Raw genomic sequence first — 16065 nt, forward strand, 5'->3', positions numbered from 1 at the left:
AGCCCTCACATCCCATAATCTCAAAAGCCAGGCCAGTATGCTCTCTTCAGGTCTTTGTTTAAATCTTTGCAACAAATCCAGAAGTTCAGCAGCTGTGCATGGGCATGCTGTTACACGTAGTGCATTGTGGGCAGGGGGCCACTCTTCAGGTGCCAACCCTGTTGGTCTTTTCTGGAATTTTCTTTGCCTTTTGAGTTATTACTGGTCTTAATTCTAGAGGATCTGATGTTTCCAGATCCTCTAGTTAGATGTTAGTCTGCTTGGCCTTCTTTTTGTTTTTGTATTCAGCTAGGATCCAACAATCTTACTGATCCAAATCCTTTTCCCCTCCTAATAACATGGATCTTAATTTCAAAGGGGAAGTTCCATTTGAGGGTGGAGAAGTTTGCCCTGTCCAAGATGCAACTTCATTTTCCAGTTGCCTAGTATAGGCTTTTTTAAAAGCTCATTTTCATCTTTTAATTCTTCCTAGAAGGAATGATACGCATTAATAGTGAGTAGCAGTGGCCGTGCCACAGCAGATACTGCTACCACTCTTTTCTCAGCTGTCAAAAGATTTTATCCTAGTTTATCCAAAAATTATCCAGCCACTTTTGAAGGGGATTTAATAATGGGAACATTGCCCCTTATAAGACCCCATTCTTCAACAATAAATGGAGAACTTAGCCAGGGGAGCACAGGAATCCTGGAGTTTCCCCCAGGAGTTTCTCTTTCAGTGTATTAGCAGTCCTGGTGAGCATCCAATGCACTTTTTATTTTTTTTAGATAATCCATCCTAAATAAGCACCTAGCTGGCTCACTCAAATGCAACAGCTGTAGACACAGAAATAAAGAATCTGCTTACCTTCAGAAGGCCTCAGGTAGGCAGGAATCTCCAGCAAGATACCCTTGGCCTCCACTGCCAACCCTTAAATGAGGTCTGGGAAAGGGTGCATCCTGGCTCCACCCCTTCCAGTCACTCAGGTTCATTGCTTGCATCTGAGCTCCCCCAGGTTGGCTCTGCCTTCTCACCAGGTGCTCAATCACTGGTTCAGGCCATGACTCAGCATTTCTGCTATACTAACAATCCTTAAAAATACTTTCAAATGATGCTAGGATAAAAAGAAACAACCTGCAGTCAATGCCTGAGAACTTACACACACAAAATATTTTTCTTAAATACAGAATTTTGAAGAACTGAAGCCACTATATGGCAGTGAAGAAACAAAAATCCATTCTTTCCACTTTAGGTCATGCTTCAAGGAAAACACTACAGAAAAACACAAAGCCTCTTAAGATTTAACTTATTATCTGATTATTTTTGTAAAAACTATATTTTTATACAGTATCTTGGGATTATTAGAATGCTTTTTCTGTAGACAGAGCATTACGGAGGACAATCATCATTAGTTCCTAAAGCCATCTGAAGCCAGTAGTCCAGATTTCTAAAAATAACAAAGTTGTACAAGTTCTCTCCTCCTTTGTGAAAACCATGTTCATTCTCTCTCCATGAAACAGGGCTGTCTGCAAAGCCATGCACAGTTAAGGTCAGCCACTGTGCCAGCTTTGGTTCACCAAAATAGCAACTGCAAGAAAGAAAACAAGTTTATCAGTAATTACAATGGAATGAACAGGAAGTTCAAGTATATAAGGTCAAAAATTTAAGACAAGCATCTTAATGAACATTAGTAATTAACAAAGTTTAGAACACCCTGCTTTAGTACATACATAAATCTGAAAATATTCTACCAGAATGACATTAGGAATTGAAATATGTTTGATTCTTGATTATTCCTACCATGCTTGTAGACATGACCAAAAAAAAGTTACAGTTCTAAAATCAAAATTAGTTGTTTGGAACTTCCTACAGAATGCATTGCCTTTCAGAAAGTATTACATTAACTAAGAACAGACATCACTGGGGGGGGAGAAAAAAAAGGCATAGGAGGAAGAAACAGGCTGTGCTTGACACAAATATTTTTACCATCAGAAAGGAAGTGGATTACAAATAATCAAAGCCAGGCATTATATACTGCTCCTAAGCAGGGGCAAGGGTATTCATATGCTAACTCTGTAAGACTAGTAAGGCTTTTTGCTTCAGATCTGAAAATGCAAAAAGAGTAATGATAACCTCCCAGACAAACCAACAGCAATATTGTCTTGAGCCAGTGCTACAACCATCAGTAGCCATGCCCTTCAAAAATTCTCTTATACACAGCAAGGAAGCTCCAGAATTCACTATCAGTAGAGCTAATGTACATTACAGGCAGATGTTGTACTGATCCAAGATACACCAGTATCAGGTAGACTGGTTGTGGATTAGAAGCACAGCTACCCTGTTCATCACTACCCACATTATGTGAATCATGTCATAGCATAATTTTTAAAAAAATCTTAATTTACTGTAATGTCATAATAACCTTGAAGCACCTTGTGTTGCTCTTTTTGGTTTTATAAAGGGATTTCAATACTCTTTTCCATCAATAGTTAAAAATGCTAAGTCAGACATATTTCAGGGTACTTGATGTTCACAGACATGAAATATGAAAAATACATGAGCTCAGCAGAGCCACTGTGCTTTAGAAATTAAGACATAAAAACAAAGTTGTTACTAGAATGCAGGGCAGGCATTCACATACTTGTCTAGAGCAGGAAAGTATCCAAAAACAATTACTGCTTTTTCATACCAACATTAAACTTCTGCTCATTTCCCAATTGAAGTCTTCATTTTTTATTTTATTTTCTTTCAACAGCACTACTGAATACAAGTGTTTAATTTTTGAAGTCACTTTGAGAAAGTATCAAAAAAACCCAGTGAACTCTAAGAATGTCCTCCTGTAAGTCCTTACCACAGCTGCTCCAGTAACTGAATTATCTTCTCAGGAATTATGAAGCCTGTGATTGTGCACAAAAATGCCTGGTCCACTACTGTGTTGGGCTGAGGACAGCAATAGGTTGATAAAAAACTAGAAGATACATTATCTCTGGAAAAAATAAAAATAAAAAGAATAAATAAAATAAATGTACTTAAAATCTTCCAAATAAAGCTTTAGTAATCAAAACTTGTACCAAAGAAGTATCTTGACCCAAACAATTAGTGGATAACTGACACCCAAGTTGTCATGGGTATCCTCAAAATCACAGGTAAGTTAATCAGGACTTCAAACAAGAACTTAAGTGCAAAATGCACAATAGACATTCCATTGGCAGAAATGTCCTTCTTAATCATGTCCTTCTTAATCCTTACTTAGCTGTTCCTTAAATAAATTGTGGCTTTTCCTACTTCAAATGTATTTTAAGATCAAACAAAATCAAATACTTACAGATTAACTTGATTCAAGACAGCACCTAGCCATTCAAACAGTTCCTCTGTACTGCAGGACTCTTCTGGCTTTCCTTCAAGTTCATTGCTTTGTAACACTGGACACTGCAAATCTCTTAATGTGCTGAATGTTACTTTTGGCTTTAGGGTCTGTATTTGGTTTTTTGGAAAGTATGACATCAGTGTTGATCCCTCTGCACCTTAACAACACAACACCACAAAGGGCTGTTACAAAGCTATTACACACAAGGCACACTGAAGTCATGAAACATTTGTATGCACATTTAAAGGCATGCAGTGTGGTGCTGAACTACAACTAGAACTGCTCCTACTCTTTTCTTTTGCAAAAGGCATAGAATTTTCAGTTTGCTTCTTTGAATTGAGAATTAGTGTAAAATCCAGCAACTCACTACAAGTCAGTAACATTAGTGGGAGGAAGGGCAACGGATGTCATCTACCTGGACTTCTGCAAGGCCTCTGACAGAGTCCCTAACCATATCCTTCTCTCTAAACTGGAGAGGTGTGGATTTGAAAGATGGGCTGTTCAATGGATTAGGAATTGGCTGGCTGATCACAGCCAAAAGATTGTGATCAATGGTTCTGTGTTAGGGTAGAGGCCAGTCACAAGTGGTGTCCCTAAAGGGTTGGTCTTGGGACCAGTGCTCTTCAACATCTTTATCAGTGACATCAACGATGGCATCAAGTGCACCCTCAGCAAGTTCATGGATGACACCAAGCTGAGTGGTGTGGTCAACACAGGGGAAGGCAGGGAAGCCATCCAGAGGGTACCGGAGAGGCTGGAGAAGCGTGAAAGCATGAAAACCTAATGAGGGGTTCAATAAGCCCAAGTGCAGAGTGCTGCACTTGAGTCAAGGCAATCCCAGGTATTTATACAAACTGGGGGAAGAGCTCATGGAAAGCAGCCCTGCAGAGAAGGACTTGGGGGTCCTGGCAGATGAGAAGCTGGACATGAGCCAGCAGTGTGTGCTTGCAGCCCAGAAGGCCAACTGTGTTCTGGGCTGCATTAAAAAAGGGTGGCCAGCAGGGAGAGGGAGGTGATTGTCCCTCTCTGCTCAGCTCTTATGAGGCCCCATCTGCAGCACTGCATCCAGACCTGGGGCCCCAGTACAGGAAGGATGTGGAGCTCTTGGAGCAGGTCCAGAGGAGGGCACTAAGATGATCAGAGGGCTGGAGCACCTCTCCTGTGAGGAAAGGTTGAGGGAACTGGGCTTCTTTAGCTTGAAGAAGAGAAGACTCCCAGGAGGCCTCATTGTGGCCTTCAGTACTTGAAGGGAGCTTATAAACAGGAGGGGTGAACGGCTGTTTACAAGGGTGGACAGTGATAGGACAAGGGGAAATGGTTTTAAACTGAGACAGGGGAGGTTTAGGTTAGATATTAGGAGGAAGTTTTTCACTCAGAGGGTGGTGATGCACTGGAACAGGTTGCCCAAGGAGGTTGTGGAGGCCCCATCCCTGGAGGCATTGAAGGCCAGGCTGGATGTGGCTCTGGGCAGCCTGGTCTGGTGGCTGGCAACCCTTGCACTGTGTCATTAGCTCAGCATCTCTAGAAATTTTTCAAGTATTGAAGCGTAAAGGAGAGCATACATAAGGTAAATGTAAATGGAGATACTGCGTCTCTAAAGCCATTTAAGTGAAATTAAGCTCAAAAGAATTTAGGCACTATTTCTTCCAAGAGCACAGAGCATCCAGAGAGATCCCAGAACCACTGGTTCAGCAAGAGCTGCCTCCTAGAGACAGCATGGAATCTGAAAGCAAAACCAACTCTAATGGAATGAACTCCTGCAGTTCTCAGGAACGCTTTACAAAAAGTTGTAGTCTCATAAATTCTCCTGGAACACGACCTCTAAGCACCAAAAGCGTCCCTTTTCAGCTTCCTAAAAGGCACTCATGTCTTTTACTCAACATGCCCAGGTAGTGAGGCTTTTAGTTTTCTCAGTGGAGGTCAACAAATAAGAATCATTCCAGGAGATTCGATCCCATCATTAAAGACTATATACTTGATGTTCTCAGTGTGATGGGAAACTTCATCTAGGAGCCAGGGGAGTTCAAGCGAAAAATTACTGATTCACAGCAAAGTGAGAAATCATCTTCATATACAGTATACATTGAACTTAAGATCAGCCCAGTAAAAGAACAGAATTAGCCACGGTGGCAAGCAGCTCTCCCATCTACTTAGCTCCATTCCAGCACACCACTTCCCCAAACAGTGAAAAAATGAGCAGCTGACTACAGGTTTGAGAACAGATTTCTCAATCGTGTCAGGAGAAATCCTAGGATAGTGTGAGGGACAAACACCTTGAAGTGAGAAAGAACAGATGAAACTCAGGAATGGGACATAATTAACTGCAGAATACAATATCTGTGGCCCACTGCCAAAAATCCTGGACTGCTTAAGCTTCATCAGCCATGTCTATCCCACCGAAGGCAATCACTTGGAGGAGGAGGGCTAAACCGACCCTTTTTAATCATCCTGCACAAAAAGCTGTCCAAGTGCACAAGGGCCCACATGACAGATACTGAACTTCTGTTAGTTTGTATATTTACATAAATATATGTGCGTATTTATGTTTGAAGTGCATTAGGACAATCCTCCTTCAGTCCATTCTTCCCTTAAGTACTTGTTACACTAACAGCCTCAAAGAACACATAATATTGCCTGAGAATTCTTGATCAAACAAAAATTGATACATTTTAAATCTCCCCTCTAAATAGAAACTTCAGCTGTAGTCCTAACTTTAGGAAATCTCCAAGGCTACAGCCAGTACTCTAACAGAGCAACTCCTCTAGCTACAGCATAGCTTTCCATGCCCACAACAACCAGCTACATTGTTAAAGTTCTCTCGGAGTCCAGTGAATTTCAGCCAATAAATATTTAAAATTGCCATAGAAATTACAGCAGTAAAACAGAGAAGAAAAGATGGCTTTGATTCCGTCATTAAAGACATGAGACACTCCATATTCCTTCTTTCTGTTCCTCTGAGCACCAGAACGAGGAAATAGGGGGGAAAAAAAAGAAAAAAGAAAAAAAAAAAATTCAGTATGAAAACTGAAAACCCCACTTTTGGAAAGCGATAGGAATGTTTACAGGCCTTCAGCAGTGCTGGCCATGGCAAGAAGCACTAGAGTTCAGCAGGAAGGCTGCAAACACAATGCTCATGGAGGACAAGGACATCTCAAGAAAATACAGCCCTCTTTTCCCCTTCCAGCAGAATCCACACAATGCCTCAGTGCCTATAAATAAAAATCTATGAGGGTTTTATTTTTCTCAGTACAAAGGAAGAGTCTTCCTATGTTACAAACTTGATTCTTGCACAGAACAACATTCTAATTTAACTCTGTATTTAGGAGATGGTTAACCTGACTATAGTTTTTTGGCCATAAGAAGCTGAAGAAAAGGGATATTGTTCTTCCTGAATGCTGCTACGCAGGCAGCAATAAATGTAAAAAGCATACTGGCCCTAACACTATTTTGCTTTCTGCCCAGAGTCAATAAATAAAGCTGAGCCTGAGGATCTGCCACCTGAGCTGGATTTATGTCACCATTTATGGTAGCAGGAGTCTTCACTGTGACTCTTTCCTGAAGATGACAAAGGAAGAAACTACAAGCCTTAAACAACTTCTGTAATAACAAACAAGGACGAATCCATGTAACACAGTTTGTATTATAAAAGGTGGGGAAACCTGAAGAACCATTAAATTTCATTCAGCTCTACACAGTGTCAGCTCTACACAGCTCTACACAGAATCATTAAGAATGTAAAGAGCAGATGGGAAAGCACACTCAAGAACCTCTCTGACATCTCACTAGTGTGAGACTTCTTAGTGACTTCAAGCAGCACACAAAGCTCCAGTTCTGATAAGGCATGGCTCCTGTGTTTTTTGTCAATGCAAATGCTGCAAACATTTTAGTTTTAGTTTTACATTCAGTTCTTATTACCTGAATTATACCAAGCCAGTAAGAAGTCAAATTCTAAAGGTTTCTTTTCTTTCAAGGCCCAAAACACCCTCTTATGTTTCTTGCCATCAGGGTGAAAGTTGGAATCGGTCAAGTCAATAGTTATAACTGCAAAAATGTAAAACAGCTATTTTAATTCAATAGACTAAATTTAATATCAAAGTTAAGAATTAAAACAATACAAAAAAAACCCCCCAAAGAGCATTAAAATAACTTTTCACATGTACAGCATGTTTACAAAGTATTTGACTATGCAAATGTGACTCCCCATTACGTAAATAACCTCTTCCTGCCATCTTTATTTTGATGTAACATGGAACTGTTTCCTAGTGATGGTAACAACAAAGTCCCAATACAGGGCCTCCTGTGTTCCACTTTCTGACCATTACCCCTTGTTCTATTGCTGCACACCACCAAAAAGAGTTTGCCCCCATCAACTTAACTCTCATGCTTTAGGTACTTATAAACAGCAGGAAGATGCCCTCTCAGCCTTTTCTTCCCCAGACTGAAGTGTCCCAGGACTCAGCCTTTCCTCTTACATCAGAAGGCACAGATACCTCACAAACCAAAAAATTCTACAGTTCTACATCACCCCAATATAAGCACTTAATCAAAACACCAAAAATTAGAGACTTTATAGAATACCCCTGAGAATGTTTATCTCCTTACAGTTATTTTTTCATTTCAAAAATTCAGTTTTTTTCTTCATGCAATCTTCTTTATCTACATCTGGAAAAATACCACCTAGACAATAATAATTGTTAAGGAAAGGTGAGTTTCAGAGTTGCTGTTTTAACATCCTAACAAGGCATTTCACCAACAGATCTGAAGTAAGCACTGTTAATATTAATTACACTTACTGTATCTCATTGGTTTTTTACCAGAATACCGAGAAGGGCGGCCTTGCAGTCCAAGTTCCTCATAAGTATCTTTATCTACTGACAGAATTAGTTTTCCTATAAACAAAACAAACTTTAATGTAAATAATTTTTCAATTTAGTTCCCTTGAAGTCTCCTGAGAACCACATACTTTATACGATGTTCACTTTGGATCACTTGGTATTGCTAATGTAATCCAGACTCCTTAGTTTCAGTTAAGCTGATTACCAGATCTGCTCCTGGTATTCAAATTCAATTGTTCTTTATTATCCTACAGGCCTTATGAATTTGAATGAGAAAAGTGCAAAGTTGTTACTGATTTAGACACAGGTTTTTTCGTTTGTTTTACTGTACTATGGGAGTATTTCACTCAATCCTTCCTCTGCTTGACCCCTACATTTGCTGTGTCAGTGGCTGAACACAGAGCTACACTTGGGACCTGATTCTGTAAACATTCCTTCATGCTCTGCTCAATTAAACATACAAAAGCATTACCTCCTGCTCCTATGGGACTGCTCTCGCTGAGTGAAACACACTTATTAGCAATGAGCAGATAATGCTCAGAAGCATCTCCACTCCCCAGCTCACAGGTCAAATCTGGCAGCTGCCACTTGGTACACAATTGTACACAAAAGATTGCTACCACAGTATTTCAATTCTACTACAATATATTTAACAGTATAATACAGAATACAAACAAATACACTTGTGCTGAAGGTTTCAGACATTGACATCACCAGAAACAGTAATGCTGTTCCTGCATCAATGCTGCATAGCTGGAAATAACTGCACCATACAAACTCAGTCACTACCAAGTACCTGTTTTGCTAGGACTGTGCTAATGGAGTACATAAAATAATTCCTCCTCTGAAAAATTTAAATCTTCTTATGCCCTGATAGGCACCTGCACTGTTTTAACACCTTGAGCTAGAGGGCAGATAACCCAATTTGTGTTTCTATTATGTCTGATACACTATTAAACGTGAAAATATATTTGAATGTCAGAACAGTTCCATTATTTTCTTTGTGTGCAAAGTTCCATAATGCTTTGTCATAAAATAATGATGGGATTGCAGGAGAGGTTTTTCATGTTAAACATTTCTCAAATAATTAACACTGACTATTTCAAAAGGTATTCCCAAATAATGTTTATTATTTCTTTTTTGGTACAAATTGTATCCTTAAGAGCACTATGAAACAAGAAGTTGAAAGGCAGCGTATTGAGAAAAATAATCATATGTAGCTATTTCTGCCAGGTGAAGCACTGACAGCTAATACTATCAATAAGCAACATTGATTTTTTATTTTATTTTCCTTTAGATAAAATCATTTAACAGTGTGAATCAAAGCTGAATTATTCTAGCATACTTCTAATAAAGTAGGCAAGTACAGTAGGCCCACCTTCCAGTTTATATAATTCCACATTAAAAACAAACAAACAAACAAACACAAAACAACCAACAATCAATGTATGTATCTTAAAAATCAAAAGAACATACCAGTTGGTAGTAAAGCTGCTGTATTATCTTGATCAATTCTGGTGTTATAGGTAAGTGCATAGCAGGAACCTTTAATAGTAAGCAGAAAATTCTGAGATTATACAGCCTCTGGAGAAAGACATAACAAACAGGAAACATTCACTTCAAGATAATCAAGCACGCACCAAATCTTTAGAATTATTCTTAATTCTTCTGTTTCCACTAGGTAACTTTCTTGAACAAAACACCTGTTATTAATTTTATAAAGTCTACAATGGTACTATTGCAAAGGACTTGTAATACAGGTAGCATTACCAACATGCCTTAATCCAGACACACGCTGCTTCCCTGTGCAAACACAGCAAATGGAAGGAACTGTACACAGAATTGAGTTGGAAGGGACCTTTAATGGTCACCTAGTCCAACTCCCATGCATTGAACAGGGACACCTACAGCTACATAGGTTGCTCAGAGCTCTGTCCAGTCTGACCTTGAGTGTCTTCAGGGACACTGCATCCATCACCTCTCTGGGCAGCCTGTTCCAGTGCCTAACCACCCTCATTCTTCCTACGTCCAATCTAAATCTCCCCTCTTTCAGTATGAAACCATTTCCTGATGTTCTATCAAAACAGACTCTGTTAAAGAGTCTGTCCCCTTCTTTCTTATAACCCCACTTTAGATACTGAAAGGCCACTATCAGGTCTCCCCAGAACCTTCTCTTTTCCAGGCTGAACAGCCCGATCTCTCAGCCTGTCATTATAGGAGAGGTGTTCCACCTGAATAATTTTTCTGGCAGCAGGTGGAGGCAGCAGGATAATTTTCCTGTGGAGCCAGCAGGTCCACATCTCTCCTAAACTGAGGACTTCACATCTGGATGCAGTGCTCCAGGTGAGGGCTCACAAGCACAGAGGGGGAGGATCACCTCCCTTGCCCTGCTGGCCATGCTTCTTTTGATACAGCCCAGGATACGGTTGGCTTTCTGGACAGTGAGGACACATTGCTGGCTCATGCCCAGCTTGCCATCCACCATTACCCCCAGGTCCTTTTCAGCAGGTCCTTTCCATCCTTTCATCCCTCAGCTCGTACAGAAAGCAGGAGTTGCCATGAACCAGGAGCAGGACCTTGCACTTGAATGTGTTGAACCTCATGAGGATCTGGTCTCCCAGGCTCACTGCTCAAACCTGCCCAGATCTCTCTGGATGGCAACCCATCTCTCAGATGTGTTGATCACACCATATAGCTGCTTGTCATCTGCAAACTTGCCACTGTTAATGCCATTGATGAAGATGTTAGAGAGCACTGGTTCCAGTACTGACCACTGAAGGACACCACTTGTCACCGGTCTCCACCTGGACACTGAGCCATTGACCATCACCCTCTGGTATGATCTTGCAACCAGTTTCTCATCTGTTGAACAGTCCACCCATCAAATCCAGATAAAGATGTTACAGGGAGCCATACCAAAGGCCTTACAGATGAAAGCAGCATCTCTTCCTTTGTCCACTGTCAGTTACACCATAATAAAAAGTGACAAGGTTGGTCAGGAAAGACCTGCCCTTGGTGAAGCCATGCTGGTTGTCCCATATCATCTCCCTCTCTTCCACGTGTCCCCTCAGCATAACTTCAAGGAGGATCCGCTCCATGATCTTCCTCAGCACAGAGATTAGACTGACAGGTCGATAGGTCACTGGGTCATGCTTTCTATGTGTTAAAGAAGAGCGTGACATTGTCTTTTGACAGGGACTTCACCTAACAGCCGTGGCTTTTCAAATATCTTCTGAACCATCCACTCGAGGGCTGTGTGAAGAGCAGTTGTCAGTGAAGACTGAGGCAAAAGTTGTCGAGTACCTCAGCCTCTTCTTTCTCCGTTGTTACCAGTCTGCTTGTACCGCACCCTATTGGACTCTCTTCTTCTGGTTTATATACCCGTAGAAGTCTTTCTTGTTCTTCTTTTACCCCTTGCCAAGTCCAGCTCCAGCTGGGCCCTGGCCTTCCTGACCCCACCCACAGCCTAGCAGCATCCCCATACTGTTACCAGGGTTATCTCCCCCTGCTTCTTATGCCTATGCAGTGAAATATGTTTTTTCCTGAAATATATGAGTTACTAATTCACATGAAAGCAAGGTGGAAAATGCTGACATTATCAATACATTTTGTGGCAGGTACTTTCAGAAAATGTTTCTGTTTTTGATACGTTATTAGAAACACAAGAGTCAGATTGTGTGAACTTCTGATGATATGGACTTCTTTTCTGATACGGAAGTGGTATTACATTTTGTATATCAAGAAACTCATTTCTTACTTCCCTGTTTCTCTGACGTGTTGTTTTTTCTCCTCTGTTTTGCCTTTAAAGCTTGCTTTCCTCCCTGGCAATCATCCAAAAGATGCAACATTCATCAGGAGCCAAATAAGCGGGCCCCGCTAGATGGAAACAACATACTTTGAATACGCAAAACAGGTTTGCTGGGCAGAGGTAGCAACTTTCTGATCTTTCTCTGCAACTTCTCTCTTCTTACCATGTAAGGATGGGCCACAACTTCACCACCCAAAAGAAAAAAAGAGCCAACAAAAAAGCAGCAAGTCTTCTTTGCACCTAAAAAAAATTTTGCACCTAGGAAAATAGGCACAGGCTGCACTGTGTTGAAATATGAAGGGATTGGAGAGGAGAATCACAGAATTGCTCAGGTTGGAAGAGACCTTACAGATCATCAAGTCCAACCACAACCTGACCATACTGCCCTGACTCTAACAACCCTCTACTCAGTCATATCCTTGAGAAGGGAGGTGATACCTGCATAAGATAAGAGGTAAGAGAAGAGATGAGACTACACATAGAAGCCCTCCTGTCAATGGCTTGCAGAATTTAGATGGAACGGGGAAAAAACAAAGAGGGATCAAGTGTAACTTTTGGCCCCATTGGTAAATGCTGGTATCACAAAGCAGGAAAATAAAAAAAACATAAAGAAACACATAGATTTTATTATCACAGCTTCTTCCCTTTCTTTACAACAGAATAAACAGCTGCAAGTTAACGTTGCTGCTCATGGAAGAAAAGACGACCTTTGTGTGCATGATAAACCCTTACCTTTCCTCACGAAACACTCAATGAATTCGTGGGCGAGCAGCTGATGCACAGACAAGCTCCTCACCACGTAGTACTCCCCAAGGTCTGCAACAGCGCTTTTCAGCACTTGGGGCAGCATGCCGCACTCGGGGATCAGCACAGACACCTGCCGAGAACAGATCCGTAACGCAAATCGTGCCTGAAACACGTGAGGGATGAAAGCCGAGAAACGCAGAACGTGAAAGGAGCAAGTCATTTCAGGCTATCGTCTTCAAAACGCCGCCATTGGAGCACGCACACACCTTTGGCTTTTTGCACACGCCGTGCAGAAAGATGACTCCCCGCGGCCCGACTTAGCCAGAAGCTGACTGGAGAAGCGAGGTTCAAGGCAGACCCGAAGCTAACGTCCGTCCCGCTCGCTGCCTCCCGTCCCGCCCCCCCAGCTCCAGGACGCGCCTCCATTCCCCTCTCGGCGCTGCCGCCGCCCGCACTCACGCGGCAGTTGTAGGCGTGGTCCCGCACGTGCGCCGCGTGGCGGGAGCGCGCGTGCCGCGCGTGGCCCTTCTCGCACACCAGCAGGTGCCGAGGCGCTTGCTGCAGGCGCCGCAGCGGCGCCGACATTCTCCACCGCGACCTCCAACGGAACAACCACCGCAGCGCGCGCCACCCGCCGCCCGGCGGAGATGCGAGGCGTGGAAAACCCCTCGCATGACGTCACTTCCTCCTGTCCGGACTCAGCGCCGCTTCCGCGTAGAGCCGGGTCCCCGGCGCGGTGTGCGCATGCGCTGCGGCGCCCCTCGGTGCGGTGGGTTGGGAGCTGCGCTTCTTCCACCGGCGCCAGCACACCTTCGTCTGGATTCGTGGACATACAGCAGGAACCCCTCACAGACGCACTGAGTACATGAATACCCACTGAGCATGTCGTGTCCCTTAGATGCTGAGCGTATTTGCAACAACAGCAATAGTTCTATCAGATATAATGCAGTGTCTGCTCACGGTCTGATGAATCGTAGGATCACAGAATGCCCTGCCTTGAAAAGGACCACAATGATAATTTAGTTTCAACCCGCCTGCTATGTGCAGGGTCTCCAAGCACCAGACCATGCTGCCCAGGTTAGCCAGCACCAAGCTGAGTGGGGTTGGGTCTGCCCGTCAAGTGTCCTCTCACAGATCATTCTGAACATCATATATTTTGTATAAAGAAATTACAAAAACTTTACAGCTCCATGCAGTTTTTTCTCTTCCTTGTCCCTGAACTTTTTACCCCCATATTTATTTTAAGATGGTAACTACTAACTTTCCTAGTATTTGTTTTGCTGCTTCTATATGCTGTACAAGGTTGCATTTCAGTCTAGGTCACTAAAATCTGGTCAGTACACATTGTAGAATCATAGAATATCCCAAGCTGGAAGGGGCTCATAAGGATTATAGACTCACAGAATGGTTTGGGTTGGAAGGGACCTGTAAGATCACCTCATTTCAACCTCCTGCTACAGGCAGGGACGCCTCCCTCTAGACCAGGTTGCTCACAGCCCCATCCAGCCTGGCCTTGAATGCTTCCAGGGAGGGGGCATCCACAGCCTCACTGGACAACCTGTTTCAGTGTCTTACCACCCTCACAGTAAAGAATTTCTTCCTGATATCTAGTCTAAATCTACTCTCTTCCAGTTTAAAGTCCTTTTCCTTCATGCTGTTTCTACATGCCCTTACAAAAAGTCCCTCCCCAGCTTTCCAGTAGGCCCCTTCAGGTACTGGAAGGCTGCTATGAGGTCTCCTCGGAGCTTTCTCTTCTCCAGGCTGAAGAGCCCCAGCTCTCAGCCTGTCCTTGTAGGGGAGTTTCTCCAGCCCTTTGATCATCTTCATGGCCCTCCTCTGGACCTGCTCCAACAGCTCCACGTCCTTCTTGTGTTGGGAGCCCCAGATCTGGACACAGTACTCCAGGTGGAGTCTCACAAGAGCAGAGTGGCAAAATCATCTCCCTCGACCTGCTGGTCACATTTCTCTTTCAACAACCCAGGATACAACCCAGGCCTTCTGGGTTGCAAGTGCACATTGCCAGCTCACGTTGAATCTTTCATCAACCAACACCCCCAAGTCCTTCTCCTCCGAGCTGCTCTCAAGCCATTCTCTGCCCACTCTGTATCTGACTGGGATTGTCCCAGCCCAGGTGCAAGACCTTGCACTTGGCCTTCATGAGGTTGGCATGGGCCCACCTCTCAAGTCTATCCAAATCCCTCTGGGTAGCATCTCTTCCCTCCAGCATGTCAACTGCAACACTCAGCTTAGTGTCATCTGCAAATTTGCTGAGAATGCACTTGATCCCACTGTCCATGTCACCTACAAAGATGTTGAATAACACCTGTCCCAACACCAATCCCCTGAGGAACACCACTTGTCACCAGTCTCCACTTGGACACTGAGCCATTGACCACAACTCTCTGAGCGTGACCATCTAGACAATTCCTTATCCAGCAAGTGGTCCATCCATCAAATTTATTTTTCTCCCACTTGGTGACCAGGATGTCATGCAAGATAGCATCAAACACATTGCAAAAGTTCAGGTAGATAAAATCAGTTGTTCTTCCTTTATCACTGATGCTGTAACTCCACCATAGAAGGCCACCAAGTTTGTCAGTCATGACTTGCCCTAGGTGAAGCCACGTTAGCCATTGTGCTTGAAATGGCTGAATGCCAAGAGGACAAGTTTGTTTCAGTTGTTAATGTATAGATTATGGTAAGGTCATTTGTTAACAGCCACATGGTTGCACATACATGAATCATCAAACTCCTATAATTTTACTGGTTCACTAGTTCAGCTAAACATCTTGGTAGTTTGATATCATAATTCAAACACTCTCATTCTCAACCTGGTCAGTTCATTGGCATAGATAAACAGCACTGCAATATTCTAGATCTGTCTATTATGCCTGACACACAGCTCACTGAAGCTTCAGTGTTCTGCTTCGAATGGAGACTGCACTTTTCTGGTGTTCTGTCTCCATTTAGGTGTCTGTGATATTGCTGACTGTAAACAGCAGTACTGTGAGAAGGCTGATCTTTGCACAGCCTGCATTAAAAGAACTGCATTTGGCTAATGGTAAGCAGGATGCTCCTGAGAAGCTACCAGTTCAGTGCTTCTGGCTTGTTAGGCTGGCTCAGACCCACTTGTTTCTGGGTGCATGCCTTCCGGGTGCTTGCTAATATAGTAACTTCAAGACAGCTGCTCTGAACTCAGTGGCTTGTACACTATTATGAAGTCCCTGTCTCATTAACATTGGTTGAGGAGGTCTGAAATCTGCACTTACATTGCCTGTGTAAATTGGTTTGTTAGGAATCAAGAATGGCTATGTAATCATAGTAGTCTTCT

General features: G+C 42.8%; 1 protein-coding gene across 2 annotated transcripts; it reads right to left on the reverse strand.

The window, feature by feature from the left end:
• Window positions 1-1271: 1271 nt before the first annotated feature.
• Window positions 1272-13678, reverse strand: RPP40 (ribonuclease P/MRP subunit p40). Of its 2 annotated transcripts, none has more exons than XM_052697590.1 (8): window positions 13194-13678; window positions 12720-12864; window positions 9656-9724; window positions 8138-8233; window positions 7260-7385; window positions 3303-3501; window positions 2829-2963; window positions 1272-1565 (listed from the first exon to the last, which is right to left on the reverse strand). In XM_052697590.1, exons 1-8 carry the CDS (start codon window positions 13317-13319, stop codon window positions 1367-1369), a joined length of 1095 nt encoding a protein of 364 aa, XP_052553550.1. In that variant the 5' UTR covers window positions 13320-13678; the 3' UTR covers window positions 1272-1366. The 2 variants fall into 2 exon arrangements, with proteins under 2 accessions (XP_052553550.1, XP_052553551.1); XM_052697591.1 differs by lacking the exon at window positions 13194-13678 and adding an exon at window positions 13001-13143.
• Between the last annotated feature and the right edge of the window lie 2387 nt (window positions 13679-16065).

This window comes from Tympanuchus pallidicinctus, unplaced genomic scaffold, assembly GCF_026119805.1.
Source record: "Tympanuchus pallidicinctus isolate F22 unplaced genomic scaffold, pur_lepc_1.0 scaffold31, whole genome shotgun sequence".
NCBI lineage: Eukaryota > Metazoa > Chordata > Aves > Galliformes > Phasianidae > Tympanuchus > Tympanuchus pallidicinctus.

Excerpts from the sequence above, each read along its gene's own strand:
- RPP40 (XM_052697590.1), bottom strand. The coding sequence starts at position 13,319 with ATGTCGGCGCCGCTGCGGCGCCTGCAGCAAGCGCCTCGGCACCTGCTG. Across the intron at positions 12,865-13,193 it reads ACCACGCCTACAACTGCCGC|GTGTCTGTGCTGATCCCCGA; the intron begins GTGAGTGCGGGC and ends TGTTCTCGGCAG. Across the intron at positions 8,234-9,655 it reads AGCAGCTTTACTACCAACTG|GAAAACTAATTCTGTCAGTA; the intron begins GTATGTTCTTTT and ends TTTTGTTTATAG.